The sequence below is a fragment of the Triticum urartu genome, chromosome 6 (assembly GCF_003073215.2).
Source record: "Triticum urartu cultivar G1812 chromosome 6, Tu2.1, whole genome shotgun sequence".
Lineage (NCBI taxonomy): Eukaryota > Viridiplantae > Streptophyta > Magnoliopsida > Poales > Poaceae > Triticum > Triticum urartu.
Window position 1 is genome coordinate 57,898,836 of NC_053027.1, and position 20,274 is coordinate 57,919,109.

General features: G+C 45.8%; 2 protein-coding genes and 1 pseudogene across 2 annotated transcripts; all 3 read left to right on the forward strand.

The window, feature by feature from the left end:
- On the forward strand, window positions 1–998 carry LOC125515922 (chlorophyll a-b binding protein of LHCII type 1-like). The gene has a single exon (XM_048681406.1). The coding sequence runs from the start codon at window positions 79–81 to the stop codon at window positions 877–879; it is 801 nt and encodes a 266-aa protein (XP_048537363.1). The 5' UTR covers window positions 1–78; the 3' UTR covers window positions 880–998.
- A 6,951-nt stretch (window positions 999–7,949) lies between these two features.
- LOC125512348 (chlorophyll a-b binding protein of LHCII type 1-like) lies at window positions 7,950–12,004 on the forward strand. The gene is made up of 3 exons (XM_048677439.1): window positions 7,950–8,822; window positions 8,857–8,863; window positions 11,489–12,004. Exons 1-3 carry the CDS (start codon window positions 8,026–8,028, stop codon window positions 11,888–11,890), a joined length of 1,206 nt encoding a protein of 401 aa, XP_048533396.1. The 5' UTR covers window positions 7,950–8,025; the 3' UTR covers window positions 11,891–12,004.
- A 2,133-nt stretch (window positions 12,005–14,137) lies between these two features.
- Window positions 14,138–18,818, forward strand: LOC125512144 (annotated as a pseudogene).
- The last annotated feature ends 1,456 nt before the right edge of the window (window positions 18,819–20,274 follow it).

Sequence of the window (20,274 nt, forward strand, 5' to 3'; positions counted from 1 at the left end):
CCCCCTCTCCTATCAAGTCATCTGGACACACCCATCTCTTGCAGAACCCATACTGCCAACATTTTGCGTAGCCTTACAATGGCGACCACAACCATGTCCCTCTCCTTCTCGACCTTTGCCGGCAAGACGATGAAGAATGTACAATCGTCGACTCTCTTTGGCGAGGCCCGTGTCACCATGCGCAAGACTGCAGCGAAGGCGAAACGGGTTTCCTCTAGCAGCCCATGGTACGGTGCCGACCGTGTGCTCTACCTCGGCCCACTCTCCGGCGAGCCTCCGAGCTACCTGACCGGTGAATTCCCTGGCGACTATGGGTGGGACACCGCCGGGCTTTCGGCTGACCCCGAAACCTTCGCCAAGAACCGGGAGCTAGAGGTGATCCACTGTCGTTGGGCCATGCTTGGGGCGCTTGGTTGCATCTTCCCTGAGTTACTCGCCCGCAACGGTGTCAAGTTTGGCGAGGCCGTTTGGTTCAAGGCTGGCTCCCAGATTTTTAGCGAGGGTGGTCTCGACTACCTCGGCAACCCCAGCCTCGTCCACGCGCAAAGCATCCTAGCTATTTGGGCGTGTCAAGTCGTGCTAATGGGAGCCGTCGAGGGGTACCGCATTGCCGGCGGCCCACTTGGCGAAATCGTGGACCCACTCTACCCAGGCGGCAGCTTCGACCCTCTCGGTCTAGCCGATGACCCTGAGGCATTCGCTGAGCTCAAGGTGAAGGAGATCAAGAACGGGCGTCTCGCTATGTTCTCAATGTTTGGTTTCTTTGTCCAAGCTATCGTCACAGGCAAGGGCCCTCTTGAGAACCTCGCTGACCACATCACTGACCCCGTCAACAACAATGCTTGGGCGTTTGCCACCAATTTTGTTCCCGGCAAGTAAGTTATCTTGAAGCCTGTGCACACCACCAAGCGTGTTTATTGTACAGCCTGAGTTGTACTACCATGATGTAAATTACGATCATTTTATGCAAAAGCAATGCAAGATTTGTCCGCCTTCAATGTTGTGACTTGCATTGATCTGACCATTTTGTTGTGACAACAATCACAATCACAGAAACAAATAAATACTTTGTCACGCGCTTAATTAATTATTACTTCCTCAGTCTGAAATTACTTGTCACTCAAATGGATAATTCCGGACAGACGGATGTGTTTGGCACTTAAATACCTTTGTTTGAGCGACAAGTAATTTTGGACAGAGAAAGTATCATACTGTGCTCAGGTGAGTGACAATTTATAGAATCGTGTGTGTCGTTGAATTTGCGGAGCCTGAACGAAGGAAACATTAGTATATATATTTTTCATTGAAGATTTCTGTTTCGTGTTTACTCTCCACGCCTTCTTTTTTTGCAGGGGTACTCTCCACGCCTTTGATCAAGGCAACCATCCGAAATGATCTCTATTTATCTCGCTCAGTTGCAAGGGCCATGATTTATTCTCATTTCATAATTTGCAACAAAACAGGGTGTGTCCAATTATACCGCATCAATGATTTTTTGGATCTATCTGCATTTTTACTTTATGATTTGGACAATTTAGAGACACATACCCAAGCATCTATTCCAGAGAAGGTTTTTGCCCTGAGATTCAGCCACTTGGTTGAAAGCAACTTGTGGGCATTTCCTTTCTTGACACATGTATTACTTTGGGATATGGTGGGGTAGAAACCGATGTGTGGCTGTGTGTTTTTGATTCAAATTTTTTGAACTTCATTGCTTCATCGCTGTGTAGTTATTGGGGTGGATCTAGCAATTTTCTGTGCGATGTGGGACATTCCTTTTGCCTTGCATGTGTGCTGCATGGCGTCGTAGTTGATTTGATCACGTAGTTTAGTTTTGTCCGCTTTCTGGTTGGATGGATTTGTGGGCTGGCTGCTTTTTTTTCCACCTCCGTGTTTGTCTCCCGCTCAGTTGTATGCTGCTTGATTTTTGCCTCTGTAGACGCGTGTCCGTGTTATTTTTTGCATGTGGTGGTTCTGGTTGTTGCGATTTACATGCATATGCGGCATGCTGGTTGCCTAAATTCGGGTCTTGAACGCCGCTTAACTCGATGGTTCTGGTACTCGCTCGCCGCTTTGGTCGTTGTTCTGGCCACGTGTTCCTGCCGACATCCTGCCGCTTAATTCGATGCTTCTTGATCGCCGCTTGAATCGTTCTTTCTAGATGAGCCGAAGGTGTATAAATAGTGAGATTCGCTTCTGTTTCACCGCAGCACTGGCCAATTCCTCCTCACCGTGCCCCGCTATATCGTCGTGCCGCATTGAGCCCACTAGCACCGCGTGGGAGATGCCCCTCACGGCCGGCGGCCAGATCACCAACTTTCCCATCCTCTTCTGCTTCGCCTTCGTCTCCTACCTGCTACCTGCTGCTCTTTCTACATCCTCTTCTCTGCCGTCATGGATGACCTCCTGTAGCCATCCACCACGCGGTTCGACCAGGGGATGGTGTCGACGCCAGTCGCTGCAACGGCAGCTCGGCATGCGCGTCAGCCTGGTGAACGAGCGCATCCAGTCGTACACCCATGAGTGGGAGTTCGGCGTCATGGGCACCATGGACGAGTTGCACCTCCGGGCCGTGCCCGAGTGTGTTACCGGTGCCAGGCCTGCTCGCTATGATGTCCAACACGAAACTACCCGTCGATCAACGGCGCTAGCGATACCCGGAGGTCGGCGGCGGCCTGTGCATCATCAAGGAGAAAAGGCCGCGGCACAAGCGCGACGGAAGCGAAGAAACAACATCTTGCAGCAGCGTCATGGGGCTGGTGGACGACAGGCCGCGGCTGATGATCCTGTCCCGGAACGGGTTGCCCGCGCTCGAGAAGGAGGCCGAGCTGGCGGCGGCGAGGGCCAGGTTCCGCGTGACCATGCTCCGGCGGCTCCCAGACGCCGGTGGGCACACCGGACACGCGTGGTGATGTGGCCCTGGAATGCATGCTAGCATGTACTACACGGGTGGCCGGTCATGCGGGCGAGATGAGTCATGGGTGACGGCTGTGTGGAGTTGTGAGATGGCAGCGGCATCAAGGAAAACACCCCATAGGAACGGACCTATGCGCGTGGGCGCGCGGGGTGGTCGCCGGCCTCGACCACTCCTCCTTCCGCCTCCCCGCCCACTTCTTCGCCGTTTACGATGGACGACTAGCGGTGCCCGATCGCCGACTACACAAGCTACACGCCGCGCTCGCCGCAGAGGACCTGCCTGCCGCAGAGGACCGCGTCGGAGCCTTCGAAAACCTGCCGCCTCGAGCTCGCGACCTCCCAGGCGGACGGCGTCCTGCCGTTCCGTGTCACTTATACAACGGTTACCGGAGTCGGAGGTCCTGTGGTGCCGGTGGCCGCCTCTCGATTTTTTTCGTGTGGCTCCGCCTCCAAAGCCATCGCGCCGGTGACAACACCTTCCCCGGCATGTGTCACATTATCACAGCAAGGCCGCATTGCTCCTTTTGACCTTCTCTGATCGACTGGGTGCCCGAAGCAAGGTGGCGACCATCGTGCCGTCCCCAACCGAACGCCCCCGCCCGCAGCTCCGCGACGCTCTGCTCGAGCGCGATTAGCGCTTGCTCGAACGAGCCGTACGCGACGGTGGACCGTTCGCAGGTGGCAATGCAAGGAACTCGCCGAGTGCGGCTAGGGCATCCTCCACGTGCGTGAGCTCCGAATACCCGTCCACGGCGGAGGCTGACTATGCATGCTCGCGCAGACTCCGGCGTCGAGGTGCGTGTGGACGCGGGTGGCACGGCGACCGGGCGTGCGCAGTCTTCCCCTTCGGCCCGGTGTCTCCAAGTGTGAAGTGCATTATGTGACGAGTATCACCAGCGGCTGCACTTGCACATTGGTTTACTTGGCACGTTCGATGGATGGCCTCAAGAGTACGTACGTGCCTGGGCACCGTGGTTTACTGCAACTTGCATGGCAGGGAAAGCTCATGTTCGTCCATGTGAGAGTTGGCGCAGCGCTGACGGTACGGTAGCTGGGCCTGTTTACTGTACTTCGGCGTGGGGGCAGAACTACTATTACAATGGACGAGCGATGATCCCAGCGCTTTCAATGTTGACATCCCTATGCGAACAGGAGATCTGTCCACATAAGTGAGCACTTGAAAATTTAATAGTATATGTTAAGTTGTTCTTTTTAATATAAAAGTTCACATGCTTTCACAAGGCACTAACCAGTACAGCCGGAAGCATTTGTACGTGCAGATGGAGCACCATGAGATGCTCTCTGGCTGAAGTACGAATTTTGTATCTGTATAATCGGAATGGTTGGATTCTGGATTGATGCGCTTTAGACTGACGACCCAATGTCTATTTGAACAGAATCCAAAGTTGGGCATGACATACATACACGGATACACCAACAAGCACGGTCTCAAATAGTTTATTTCTTTACGTGTTAGTAATAACATCACTACCCCGCAAAGGATTCCTTTTTCTCATTTTTCTATTTGAGGTTTCCTTGGATTTACCAATGAATTTTACGGACTTGCAATTGGGTGGACCCGACGATTTATCCTCGGATTTGTTTTGTTAGATCAAACTGCCTTTTGCTGCGTGGTAGTATCTGTTTTGTTTCCGGTTTGACCGCTGATAGGTGCATGCAATCACCGGCGCTAATTTCGGAGGGATATGATTACATGCATCACTGCATGGCGGCCGATGTGACTACGTGCATGTGATTTCAGTTGCCCTTTTTGAATTATACGGAGTATATTATTTTTCTATGGATTGAGATATTTCTCCTTCGGTCATTTTATGTGTGTGGCTTATTTTCTTTTATCTTTTTCTAATATATTTTTTACGTCTTATCCGTACAATGAGATATTTTCTCTATTTTTTACCATCTGTTTTGTTTCCTTTTTTGACGGTCGCATGTGTGGGTTAATAATGGTGTTGCCGCGTGGTGGATTATGGTTGACATGTTGCATATGTTATTTCATTGTTGTTAGCAGAGTCATATGGAATTTTTCTTTTTGCTGCTTTAGGTCGGTTGCTGTTTTGGCTGTAGAGACTGATTTATATATGGTGCTCATGATAGAAACCGGGTGTGGATGTGTTGCGTATATATTTGTTCTCTTCATGATCGGCCACGTTCTACTTGGCCGCCTGCTGATGGTAGACCTGATAATGCTGGTCGGGAGGTGGATATTAATCGTGGTATCTACGCAGACTACTAGGCGCGTAGACAATGAATCTGTAGAAGGTACCCGACGCCGGTGGGTGCTCCACCGAGCCGCTGCTATGGCCTCTTTCAATAACATGTGCCCTAGCTTCTTCCATCTCTTCTCGGAGTAAGACATGTTCTCCACCATTTTCCATCTCGCAAGATGTATCATGCATGGTGATAATAAATGCATCCTTTGCAAATCGCTTATGTGCACAACTTACCTTTTTAAACTAAAAAATAATGACTTTAAACTTATGCTCATAAAACTCTTATTTTTAGACCTGAATTCATCACACAAAATAAAAATATCATATATAATCATAGCTTATTTTTGAGGCGCGGCATGCCGCCGCGCGGGCTAGGCTAGTACACATTGATCTAGTAATCAATAATGGTTGTCTCGCCATGTTTTCATGTTTGGCTTATATGTGCACACACCATCGTCACAGGGGAACATTGTTAGATTTCTCCATCGAAGAAGTACCTCCGTGCTATTACTTCAAATTTATCAAACCTATCATAAAAGCACCCCCTCTTACTTTCTTAGTTAATCCAAAGATGAATGCAAGTAGGTCTATAGTATATGAATCGAAATTAAGCCCAGTCCAAACCTGACAGCTAGAACATCATTGCATCATATATGACCATCCCCATGTCCCATGTTATAGTCACCACTTTTGGCTGATGTTTCGCTGCCCCTAAACCTACCATCTTTCAGCAAATGCAAATCAACTAAGAACTACCAAACTCCTAGATGTTTTTATGTTGATGCAGTGCTTGAACCAATCATGTTATTTTCTTACCCAATTTCACCACACAACTAATATTGCTTGTTTTCACTTGATACATTGCCTCAATCATAGCATGTACTTTTTTAGAGAAAAGGCATACGCGCGACTTTATAAATAAAGCCATACGAAAAAGTAAATCCATACGAAAAAGTAGCAACAGAACAGCACAACACAAACAGTTCACTCAAAAACAATGGGCCAACCACCACAGGACATAAGAACCAAAGTTCGGTGGCACGCAGGCCCAAATACTACAAAATGAGGCATGCAGGCCAACCACCTACTACACTAAGGAGAAGCCAACAAGCTACGACGAAGCGGCGACGGGGGGAGAGGACATCAGGTTGGCAGACGCCTGCACTTTATTGATCAACACCCCCATGCCATCTTGATCCGCCGATTTAGTCAATAATTTTCATTGCTACAAGAAGATAGACATTTTAAACAGGACATCAGCAGGCTTATTAGGAAAAGCACCCTCAGTGGTGAATTTGTTTCTGGTAGTCCATAAGGACCAGCAAAGAGCACCCAGCCCAATCCAAAACAGCCTCCTGGACCGTCCCTGTAAGTTAGCCATCAACAGACGCATGTCTGAGAACGAACCGGGGGCCCATGAGGTGTTCCGCCAGGAACGAACACACCCCCACAACAACTTGGCCAAAGCACATCCAAAGAAAATATGATTAGTGTCTTCCAGGGCAGAACATAAAGCACAGTAAGCCGAGTCGGGGTCATTCCTTTTCCAAATCTGATCCCGGGAAGGCAACCGCCCCCTAAAGGCTTGCCAAAGAAAAATCTTGATCTTGGGGGGGATCCTGGCAGCCCAAATTTGCTTAAACTTGGAGGAAGGAGTACCAGAAATAATCCTAGCATACAATGACTTGACAGAAAACTTCCGAGACGCGGCATGAGGCTAGGACACGGAGTCCTCCTCCTTCGAGAGAACAGGAAACAAAGCAGCAAGACGGTGCCAATCCCCCAACTCTTCGGGAGAAAGAGATCTCTGGAAGCCCAAGTCCCAATTATTACGAGGGAGCTCAGAGATTGAGATCTCCAGGTTAGAGCAATAAGAAATCAAAACCGGAAAAGAAGACTCAAGCGAGGAATCGCCAGACCACCAATCCAACCAAAAAAGAGTAGAGGCACCATTCTTGACCACGAACTTGACATGCTCAAGAAACAGATCCCTCACCCTAACCAGGTCTTTCCAAAACTGTGACCCACGAGACGCCGTAGCGAACATGGGATTACCAGCAAGGAAGTATCTAGTTTTGAGAAGATCGAACCAGAGAGTGCTGAGAATAGCAATCATGATCCTCCGCCACCATTTGATAATGAGACAGGTGTTCATCACCTGGGTGTTTAAAATCCCGAGCCCCCCAGTACTCCCTTTGTACCATACTATATGTCGTTTTAGCACTTCAAAATTGATTGAAGTACCATCAATGAGAGAGTCCAATATAAAAAGCATATAAAAATCAAACATATAGATTATGCAAATTTAAATTGGGAATAAATTAATTTACTTATCAATCGAATGACCATTAAGATGGACCTACAATCTTCATTAGAGTAAAAATGGATATATCTAGCTTTACGTATGGAATATGGCCAATAATGATGTGACCTTTTACTACGATGAGATGGCACATCCTATTTTGATTTTCTGAAAGATAAAAGATACGTACGTGAGAACAACAGCTCACCAGAGTGTGTGCGGTGTGACGTTGCGCGATGCATCCTAGTGCATGCGAACCCTACAGATCTCACTCACACACTTGATCCTAGTCACAGCTACTTCTAGCCACAAGCTCACGGCGATAACGTTTCCTGGTTCTCATTGCGCCAAAAAAAAAAGTGTTCTGAGAACAAGAGATTTGTGCAGCACCAATGGCATCGAAGCTCCAGATTTTTCTCCCTATCCATCTTTATCTTGTCAGCTTACACACCAAATCGATGCCCTGTGCCACTTCCGTTGCCATAAGTAGCCACCTCCCCCTCTCATATCAAGGCATCTCCACACTCACTCATCCCTTGGAGAATCCGTACAGTAGACAATTTGCTCAGCCTTCCAATGGCAACCACCACCATGTCCCTCTCCTCCTCGACCTTTGCCAGCAAGGCGGTGAAGAACGTGTCGTCATCGGCTCTCTTCGGCGAGGCCCGCGTCACCATGCGCAAAACTGCAGCGAAGGCAAAGCAGGTTTCCTCTGACAGCCCATGGTACGGTGCCGACCGTGTGTTGTACCTCGGCCCACTCTCCGGTGAGCCCCCGAGCTACCTCACCGGTGAGTTCCCTGGCGATTATGGTTGGGACACTGCCGGACTTTCGGCTGACCCGGAGACCTTCTCCAAGAACCGGGAGCTGGAGGTGATCCACTGTCGTTGGGCCATGCTTGGGGCACTTGGTTGCGTCTTCCCTGAGTTGCTCGCCCGCAACGGCGTCAAGTTTGGCGAGGCCGTTTGGTTCAAGGCCGGCTCCCAGATCTTTAGTGAGGGTGGTCTCGACTACCTCGGCAACCCCAGCCTTGTGCACGCGCAAAGCATCCTAGCTATTTGGGCATGCCAAGTCGTGCTCATGGGTGCCGTCGAGGGGTACCGGGTTGCCGGCGGCCCACTTGGCGAGATCGTCGACCCACTATACCCAGGAGGCAGCTTTGACCCTCTCGGCCTAGCCGATGACCCCGAGGCATTCGCCGAGCTCAAGGTGAAGGAGATCAAGAACGGTCGCCTCGCCATGTTCTCAATGTTCGGCTTCTTTGTCCAAGCTATCGTCACGGGCAAGGGACCACTTGAGAACCTCGCTGACCACATCGCTGACCCCGTCAACAACAACGCCTGGGCGTTCGCCACCAACTTTGTCCCCGGCAAGTAAGATGTCTTGGAGATTGTTCACGCCACAAAGCGTGTTTGTCGTGCAGTCTGAGTTGTACTACCATGATGTAAATTATGAGAATTTGTGCAAAAGCAATGCAAGATTTTTCTTGCTTGAATGTCATGACTTGCATCGATCTGATCGTTGTGATCACAATCCACGAGAACAGATAAATATTCCTGCTCGCGCTTAGTTATCCATTATCATTATGTGCTCAGATCAGCGACGCCTCATATGATCGTGTAGGCTTGTCCGCTGGTGAATTTGCGGGGTCAATTCAGAGCAAAGGAAACGCTAATATAAATTTTCATAGAAGCTTCCGTCAATACAACAATCAGGACTAATCTCAATTCAATTGCAAGGGGCATGGTTTTCTTTCATTTCTTAATTTTCAACAAAAGTAGTGTGGCCAATTATACTGCATTAGTGATTTTTCATATCTCCCTCCCAGCCCAACCAAGTGGTATGGCTTACCGGTGTGGTCTAAAGTGAGAAGGCAATGTAAGGGTCGGGAAATAGTCGATTATTCAAGGATTGGGGTGCGAGAGGCGGTCGCCGCCGCTGATATTGTGGTGGATGGCAAAGACTTGGAGGCGGAGATGGGTGGGCGTCCACCTATAGATCAACACATTTCTCTATTGTGTCATTTTTATTATAAATCAATTGAAAAATTATTGATATTCTTGTTAAAGCAGAGTAGATAGAATTAAAACATACTTTTATGCAAGATAGCTATTAAAATATTTTCAACAAATAAACAATTCACAATATAATTGTTGTGCATGATCATCACCCAAAGAACATAGGGTGACCTGTGAATCAACGACGTTAGAGAGCTGGGGAGCACGTGCTAAGATTTTCTTTCTCGAGAGCTTCGACATATATTTGTTCGTCAGGTTCCTGTCTAATTTAAGAGCTAAAGATATAAAAATCAAGCATACATAATTATAAGTGAAAATTATAAGCACGTAAATGAATTTGACTCAACATTGATGTTTTGATGTACGTGAATATATATTGCAATATAGTGAAATAATTATATTATGTGCGATCATACATGCAATTTATATAGTCATCCAGGCTTGAATAAAAACAAAGCTATAAAAGTGTACATTATCCATAAATTTAAGGAAATAACAACTTAAACTGCACTTGGGGGCTTATGCACCCGACTGAGAAGTAAATTTGAAAAACATGAAAATTATCATGGTGAAAAACATTTGTGGAAGTCTGAAAAACCATTACAAAAACGATGTTCCAAAAAGGGCAATTTTTAAAGCACTTTGGAACACTGATTTTTTTTCAGACCTCCACAGATGTTTTTCCATCACGAAACTTATTTGCATGTTAGTAAAACATTCAAGAATGCTCATCACAAAAAAAAAGTTTTAAATTTGTTTACTATTCTTTTCAAAATTCAATTTTCGCCTGGTGCATATGCACCCAGGAGCAGAGCGAACACCTCCGCTTATTCTAACATTTCTTTCATGTAGAAGTAATCGTATCCATCATTTTTTCCCCAATTGATTTACTACAAATGGTGGAACATTTTTTAAGGTTAAATAAATAGTCTTGTTTTTTTGTTACCAAACAGAACTTGTTTTATTTCAGTAGCATAATGAGTCTCTACTTTATTTACACTGAAATATAGAATATTCAAATGTAAATTGGAATAAATTTATTTATTTTTCAGATGAATGGTAAATTAAGTTGGACCTACATTTTTCATTATGTTAAAAATGGATATATCTAGCTTTATATGTGGAATTTGGCGCAATAATGTGATTTTCTAGATGCAATAATGTGATCTTTTACCACGAGCAGATGTTACATCCTATTTTGATTTTCTGAAATCTAAAAGATACGTGAGCGCAACAGCTCGCCGGAGTACGCGTGGTGCGACGCCTCGCGATGCTTTATGGTGCATGCGAACGTCTCACTCACACACTTGACCGAATCAGCTGTCTCCAACGAAATCCAGTCACAGCCACTCCTGGCCACAAGTTCACAGCAATACTCATTTCTCCTGGCTCTCGCTGCGCCAAGTGTTGTGACAGCAAGAGATCTATGCGGCACCAATGGCAGCAAAGCTCAAGATTTTTCTCTCTATCCTTGTTTATCTGGTCAGATTGCACACCAAATGGATTCCCTATGACACCTCCTGCTGCCTTAAGTAGCCACCTCCCCCTCTTCTATCAAATCATCTCCATACTCACTCATCTCTTTGAGAACCCATACAGTTGACACTCATCTTAGCTTTCCAATGGCGGCAGCCACCATGTCCCTCTCCTCCTCGACCTTTGCCGGCAAGGCGGTGAAGAACGTTCCATCTTTGGCTCTCTTTGGCGAGGCCCGAGTCACCATGCGCAAGACCGCAGCAAAGGCGAAGCAGGTTTCTTCTGGCAGCCCATGGTACGGTGCTGACCGTGTGCTCTACCTCGGCCCACTCTCCGGTGAGCCCCCGAGCTACCTGACAGGTGAGTTCCCAGGTGACTATGGGTGGGACACAGCCGGACTTTCGGCTGACCCCGAGACCTTCTCCAAGAACCGGGAGTTGGAGGTGATCCACTGTCGTTGGGCCATGCTTGGGGCACTTGGTTGCGTCTTCCCTGAGTTGCTCGCCCGCAACGACGTCAAGTTCGGCGAGGCTGTTTGGTTCAAGGCCGGCTCCCAGATCTTTAGTGAGGGTGGTCTCGACTACCTCGGCAACCCCAGCCTTGTGCACGCGCAAAGCATCCTAGCTATTTGGGCATGCCAGGTCGTGCTCATGGGTGCCGTTGAAGGGTACCGCGTCGCCGGTGGCCCACTCGGCGAGATCGTCGACCCACTATACCCAGGAGGCAGCTTCGACCCTCTCGGCCTAGCCGACGACCCCGAGGCATTTGCTGAGCTCAAGGTGAAGGAGATCAAGAACGGCCGCCTCGCCATGTTCTCAATGTTCGGCTTCTTTGTCCAAGCTATCGTCACGGGCAAGGGCCCACTTGAGAACCTCGCTGACCACATTGCTGACCCCGTCAACAATAACGCATGGGCATTCGCCACCAACTTTGTCCCCGGCAAGTAAGATGTCTTGAAGATTGTGCACGCCCCAAAGCGTATTGGTGTGCAATCTGAGTTGTACTACCATGATGTAAATTACGAGAATTTTGTGCAAAAGCAATGCAAGATTTTTCCGTCTTGAATGTTGTGATTTGCATCGAAATGATCATCGTACTTGCAATCCACGAGAACAGGTAAATATTTCGGCTCGCGCTTAGCTAACCATTATCATTATGTGCTCGGATCAACGGCGGCTCATATGATTGTGTAGGCTATTGACGCTGGTGGATTTGTGGGGTCAGAGCAAACGAAACACTAATATAAACTTTCATGGAAGCTTCCATCAAAACAATAATCGGGAACGATCTCAATTCAATTGCAGGGGTCATGTCTTGCTTTCGTTTCTTAATTTCCAACAAAGGTTGTGTGGCCAATTATACCTCATTAGTGATTTTTCATATCTCCCTCCCAGCCCAACCAAGTGGTTTGGTTTACCACTATCGGTCTAGGGCATTGTTATCTAAAGTGAGCAAGTAATGTAACCGTCGAGAAATAGTCAATTTAGTTGAGGAGGGGCTGCGAGAGGCGGTTGTTGACGCTGATATTGCGGTGGGTGGCAAAGAACTGGAGGTAGAGATGGGTGGGCAACACTTGTCTCTGTTTTGTGTCATTTTTATTATAAACCAATTAAAAATTATTGCTATTCTTCTTAAAGCATATAAGAGTAGATATACAATAAAATATACTTTTACAAAAGATAGCTATTAAAATATTGTGAATAACTAAGGTTTTATTACACAATATAATTGTTGTACATGATCATCACCAAAACACAAAAGATAGGGTGACCGGTGACATGAGAATCAACGACGTTAGAGAGATGGGGATCACGTGCTAAGATTTTCTTTCTTGAGATCTTTGACTTATAATTTTTTTTATGAGATTCCTGCCCTAATTTAAGAGCTACACATATACAAATCAAACATACATAATTATAAGTGAGAATTATAAGCACGTTGATGAATTTGACTTAACATTGATGTTTTGAAGTATGTGAATATATTGCAATATAGTGAAACAATAATATTATGTGCGATGACACATGCAATTTATATAGTTCTCTAGGCTCAAATAAAAATAAAAGCATACGTTATCCCAGAATGGGAAATAACAACTTAAACTGCACTTGGGTGCATATGCACCAGGCTGAACAGTAAATTTGGAAAGAAAAAATAGGAAACAATTTCAACAGAAATCTGAACTTTTTTAGACAAAGATTGCTGAATGTGTTTACCAATATGAAAAAATTTGTGCTGAAAATCATTCGTGAGGTCTGAAAAAAAATGATATTCCAAAAAAGGGCATCTTTTAAGCACTTTGGAACACTGGTTTTTTTTTTCAGGCCTCCTCGGATGTTTTTCCATCACGAAACTTATTTGCTTGTTATTAAACCATTCAAGAATGTTTATCACAAAAAAATGTTTACTAGTTTTTCAAAATTTGCTATTCATCCTGGGTGCATATGCACCCAGGAGAAGATCGAACACTTCTGCTTAAACTAACATTTTTTCGTGTAGAAATAACCTTCTCCATCATTTTTCCAATTTATGTGGTAATGTTACACACTTTGAATTATTTTTGTTCAATATTTAGTACGAATGGAGGCACATTTTATTAAGGTTAAATTACTAATCTTTTTTTACCAAGCATAACTTGTTTCATTTCATTAGCTCTATAATATATAGAAAAAAGCAGTATAATAAGTCTATAAAATATATAGAATATTCAGATGTAAATTGGAATAAATTGATTTTATTTGTCAGTTGAAAGGTAAATTAAGATGGACCTATATTTTTCATTATGGTAGAAATGGATATATCTAGCTTTATGTATGGCATTTGGCTCAATAATGTGATATTTTACCAAGAGGAGATGGTACATTCTATTTTGATTTTCTGAAATCTAAAAGATACATGAGCGCAACGGCTCGCCGGAGTGGTGCATGCGAACCATGCAGGTCTCACTCACACATGCACATAGATCCAATCAGCTGTCTCCAAGGAAATCCATTCACAACCACTCCTGGTCACAAGTTCACAGCATACTCATTTCTCCTGGCTCTCACTGCGCCAAGTGTCCTGAGAGCAAGAGATAAATGCAGCACCAATGGCAGCAAAGCTCAAGATTTTTCTCTCTATCCTTGTTTATCTTGTCAGATTACACACCAAATGGATTCCATGTGACACCTTCTGCCTTAAGTAGCCACCTCCCCCTCTTCTATCAAGTCATCTCCACACTCACTCATCTCTGAGAACCCATACAGCACAGCGGACACTTTTCTTAGCTTTCCAATGGCGGCAGCCACCATGTCCCTCTCCTCCTCGACCTTTGCCGGCAAGGCGGTGAAGAATGTACCATCTTTAGCTCTCTTTGGCGAGGCCCGAGTCACCATGCGCAAGACCGCTGCAAAGGCGAAGCAGGTTTCCTCCGGCAGCCCATGGTACGGTGCCGACCGTGTGCTCTACCTCGGCCCACTCTCCGGTGAGCCCCCGAGCTACCTGACCGGTGAGTTTCCTGGCGACTATGGGTGGGACACTGCCGGGCTTTCCGCTGACCCCGAGACTTTCGCCAAGAACCGGGAGCTGGAGGTGATCCATTGCCGCTGGGCCATGCTCGGGGCACTTGGTTGTGTCTTCCCTGAGTTGCTCGCCCGCAATGGCGTCAACTTCGGTGAGGCTGTTTGGTTCAAGGCGGGCTCTCAAATATTTAGCGAGGGTGGTCTCGACTACCTCGGCAACCCCAGCCTCGTCCACGCACAAAGCATCCTTGCTATTTGGGCATGCCAGGTCGTGCTCATGGGTGCCGTCGAGGGGTACCGCGTTGCTGGCGGCCCACTCGGTGAGATCGTCGACCCACTCTACCCAGGCGGCAGCTTTGACCCTCTTGGCTTGGCCGAAGACCCTGAGGCATTCGCCGAGCTCAAGGTGAAGGAGATCAAGAACGGTCGCCTTGCCATGTTCTCAATGTTTGGCTTCTTTGTCCAAGCTATCGTCACAGGCAAAGGCCCACTTGAGAACCTCGCGGACCACATCGCCGACCCCGTCAACAACAATGCATGGGCATTTGCCACCAACTTTGTCCCCGGCAAGTAAGGTGTCTTGGGACTAAGCTCGCCATGAGGCGTATTATCTTGTGGTCTGAGTTGTACTATCATGATGTAAATTAAGAGAATTTTGTGCAAAAGCACGGCTTGATTTGTCCACTTCCATGTCGTGCCTTGCATCGGTCCGATCATTTTGTTGTGATATCATGGTTCATGAGAGCAGATAAATACCCCCTCTGTTCCATAATATAATATCGTTTTTGACACTAGTGTAACTTCTGTGTGCACTTACTTAACTGTTACCATGTTGGTGGAAGACACATTTAAAACTGATTCCCATATTTAAAAGAGTGGCAACATGTAAACCAGGCTCTAGTGATTCTTTGCTGCTTTGACTGGAAAATTGGTCTGACCAACCTTTACAACAACTTTATCCTGAGCTTTCCTCCTATGCCACTAACTTGTTCCTTCGAGTGCAGCTTCGCAATTGCATGATCTAGCAGACAAGTTTCATAGACCTATTTCTGCTCCGGCTCACTCTCAGTTCATCCACTTGCAAGAGAATATTACTGCACGTCAGGCTCAGGGAGATGCTGATCAATGGAACTATTCATGGAATTCTGCCACTTACTCCTCCAAGAAGATGTACAATATTCTTATGGTGAGTTTCAAGCCTGTCCACATTTTATCTGGCTTTGGAAGAGTACCTGTCAACTCAAACAAAAATAAATTGTTGGCTACTACTTTATGAGAGAGCTAACACCAGAAATCTGGTGCAGAGGAAAACATTTTGTCTTCCCCCTTACAGCTGTGTCCTTTTTCCATGAGCAAACAGACTGAAGAAACTCAGCTTGATCTCTTCTAGGACTGCAGTTTTTGCCGGGCATGCTGAAATGCTTTTATACCTCACAAGCTCATCTTGATCTCAACCTTTATGAAATTAAGCTTGCAAGAATAACCATTAACGCTCCATTTAGCATGGACATAGTCATTCCATGCTGTTGGAAGATATGGAAGATCGGAAATGTTAAAATATACGTACCTCCTCCTTTTCTAAAAAAAGAACTAAGAGGCTTTCTATGGGAAGATCGCTTAGAAGTTTCAGCTAAGATATTACTCTGGTTATCCATGGGGTAAAGAGAAAACACTCGGATAATTTTCTTTCTTGGATAGAAAATAATTTGTAAACATTCCCCTTCCCTCTTCTGTATATAGTCCCTTGTAAATATGTGTATTAACATAGTTACACAGTAGAATCCTTTCCTACTGTTTTCCAGTAAAAGAACATATATAATGTGTTCAGACGAGAGACAGCTTACATGATTGTGTACGCCGGTGAATCCATGGGGGGCGAGCGAGGGAAATGCTAGTATACATTTTTCATTGAAGCTGGCTATTACGTGCTATTCTTCAGGCTTTCCATCAAGGCAACCATCACGAATGATCTCAATCCATCCCGCTCGATTGCAAGGGCCATGGTTTTCTTTCATTTCTGAACGTGCAACAAAACAGAGTGTGGCCAATTATACTGCATCAGTGATTTTTCAGGTCTCTCTGCACTTTCACGTTATGATTTGGACAATTCAGAGACAGATAGGCGTTGATCGAATATTCAAGAATGGCCGTTGGCTATGAGACTGCAGCAAACAGCATGCACGTGCGTGTGATCTGAATTGTACTACTACCATTCATGTGAAGTACAAATGACCATGTGCCAAAGCATTGCCCACTGCAGATTTGCCTCCCTCTGCTCCCAATTTTTCACACCTGGCCTGAAGCACCCATTGCTATTACTCCTAAGATGATTGCAAAAGGAGGTCTAGTACATGAATCCAAAGTAAGCCCGGTCCAAACTTGACGACTGAAACATCGTTGCGTCCTATGTGGTCATCCCCGTGTTCCATTACCATGTCACAATCAGCACCGACTCGACTGATCTTGCGCTGCCCCTAAACCAATCAGGCTATCAGCATCGCCACGATGCCACACCTACCTCTAAGTTAGTTTAAATTTCTTTCAGAAAATGTCTATCAACTAGGAACTACCAGGTGACTATTCTTTAACAAAAAAAAATTGAATCCTGCACGCCTGTGGGACGCTTTTCACAATATCCAACTCCAGTTCGAGATGCAGGATGTCTAGGCTTGCTCTGGATATTATGTTGTTGCAGAGACTGGGTGTAATTGGTATCATCTTGATATTAATATATTCCCTACAGTATTCTCTGTGAAGGAGTCATTTGGTATCCAACTGCAAGGGCCATTTGGTAATGTTACACACTTTGATTTATTTATTTATTTTTGTTCAAAGATTTACTACGAATGGGGGAACATTTTCTTTTAAGGTTAAATTAATAGTTTTTTTTATTTAGCCAGACATAACTTGTTTTATTTCAGTAGCAGCATAATTAGTCTCTACGTTAAACTAAAATATATAGAATATTCAGATGTAAATTGGAATAAATTGATTTTATTTGTCAGTTGAATGGCAAATTAAGATGGACCTACATTTTTCTTTGTGCTAAAAAATGGATATATCTAGCTTTATGTATGGCATTTGGCTCAATAATGTGATGCCGCGCGAACCATGCAGGTCTCACTCACACATGCACTTAGATCCAATCAGCTGTCTCCAAGGAAATCCAGTCACAGCCACTCCTGGACACAAGTTCACAGCAATACTCATTTCTCCTGGCTCTCACTGCGCCAAGTGTTATGAGAGCAAGAGATCTATGCAGCGCCAATGGCAGCAAAGCTCAAGATTTTTCTCTCTATCCTTGTTTATCTTGTCAGATTACACACCAAATGGATTCCCTATGACACCTCCTGCTGCCTTAAGTAGCCACCTCCCCATCTTCTATCAAATCATCTCCACACCCTCTAATCTCTTTGAGAACCCATACAGCACAGCGGACACTTTTCTTATCTTTCCAATGGCGGCAGCCACCATGTCCCTTTCCTCATCGACCTTCGCCGGCAAGGCACTGAAGAATGTACCATCTTTGGCTGTCTTTGGTGAGGCGAGAGTCACCATGCGCAAGACCGTAGCAAAGGCGAAGCAGGTTTCTTCCGGCAGCCCATGGTACGGTGCTGACCGTGTGCTTTACCTCGGCCCACTCTCCGGTGAGCCCCCAAGCTACCTGACAGGTGAGTTCCCAGGTGACTATGGGTGGGACACAGCCGGACTTTCGGCTGACCCTGAGACCTTCTCCAAGAACCGGGAGTTGGAGGTGATCCACTGTCGTTGGGCCATGCTTGGGGCACTTGGTTGCGTCTTCCCTGAGTTGCTCGCCCGCAATGGCGTTAAGTTCGGTGAGGCTGTTTGGTTCAAGGCCGGCTCTCAAATCTTTAGTGAGGGTGGTCTTGACTACCTTGGCAACCCCAGCCTTGTCCACGCACAAAGCATCCTGGCTATTTGGGCATGTCAGGTCGTGCTCATGGGTGCCGTCGAGGGGTACCGCGTTGCCGGCGGCCCACTCGGTGAGATCGTCGACCCACTCTACCCAGGCGGCAGCTTCGACCCTCTTGGCTTGGCCGAAGACCCTGAGGCATTCGCCGAGCTCAAGGTGAAGGAGATCAAGAACGGTCGCCTTGCCATGTTCTCAATGTTTGGCTTCTTTGTCCAAGCTATCGTCACGGGCAAGGGCCCACTTGAGAATCTCGCTGACCACATCACCGACCCCGTCAACAACAATGCATGGGCATTCGCCACCAACTTTGTCCCCGGCAAGTAAGGTGTCTCAGGAGTCAAGACTCTGCTCGCCATGAGGCGTGTTGTCATGTGGTCTGAGTTGTACTATCATGATGTAAATTATGAGAATTTTGTGCTAAATCACGGTTCGATTTGTCCACTTCCATGTCGCTCCTTGCGTCGGTCTGACCATTTTGTTGTGATCATGGTTCACCAGAACAGATAAATACTTCTGTGTGCGCTTACTTAACTATTACCATATTGGTGGAAGACACATTTCAACTGATTCCCCTATTTAAAAGTGTGGCAACATGTAAACCAGGCTCTGGTCATTCATCCTGAGCTTTGCTCCTACGCCACCAACTTGAATATCCTTTGAGTGCAGTTTTGCAACTGCATGATCTACAGACAAGTTTCATAGAACTATTTCTGCTCAGGCTCACTCTCAGTTCATCCAAATGCAAGAGAATATTACTGCACTTCAGGCTCAGGGAGATACTGATCAATGGAACTATTCATGGAATTCTGCCAATTACTCCTCCAAGAAGATGCACAATATTCTTATGGTGAGTTTCAAGCCTGTGCACATATTATCTATCTAGCTTTGGAAGAGTGTCTGTCAACTCAAACAAACAAACAAAATTGTTGGCTACTACTTTAGCTAACTCCAGAGATCTGGTGCAGAGGAAAACATTTTGTCTTCCCCCTTACAGCTGTGTCATTTTCCATGAACAACCTGAAGAAACTCAGCTTCATCTATTCTCGGACTACAGTTTTTCTCGGGCATGCTGAAATGCTTTTATACCTCACAAGCTCATCTTGATCTCAACCTTTATGAAATTAAGCTTGCAAGAATAACCATTAACGCTCCATTTAGCATGGACATAGTCATTCTATGCTGTTGGAATATATGGAAGATCGGAAATGCTAAAATATTCAGAACTAAGAGACTTTCTATGGGAAGATGGCTTAGAAGTTTCAGCTAAGATATTACTCCCTCTGTAAATAAATATAAGAGCGTTTAGATCACTACTTTAGTGATCTAAACTCTTATATTTCTTTACGGTACTTTAGTGATCTAAACTCTCTTATATTTCTTTACGGAGGGAGTACTACGGTTATCCATGGGGTAAAGAGAAAACACTAGGATAATTTTCTTTCTTGGATAGAGAATGTTTTGTGATCTTTCCCCTTCCCTCTTCTGTATATACTCCCTTGTAAATATTTTTATTAATACAATTACATAGTAGGATCCTTTCTTACTGTTATCCAGTAATATATATATATATATATATATATATATATATATATATGATGTGTTCAGACAAGAGACAACATATATGACCATGTACGCCGGTGAATCTACGGGGCCCGAGCGAAGGAAACGCTGGTATACATTTTTCATCGAAGCTGGCTATTTTGTGCTTATTCTTCACGCTTTCCATCAAGGCAACCATCACGAATGATCTCAATCCATCCCGCTCGATTGTAGGACTCTCTGCGCTTTTACGTTATGATTTGGACAATTCAGAGACAGATAGGCATTGATCTAATATTCAAGAATGGCCGTTGGCTAACTGCAGCGAACAGCACGCACGTGTGTGTGGTTTGAACTG

Coding starts and splice junctions, on each gene's coding strand:
- LOC125515922 (XM_048681406.1), top strand. CDS start 79: ATGGCGACCACAACCATGTCCCTCTCCTTCTCGACCTTTGCCGGCAAG.
- LOC125512348 (XM_048677439.1), top strand. CDS start 8,026: ATGGCAACCACCACCATGTCCCTCTCCTCCTCGACCTTTGCCAGCAAG.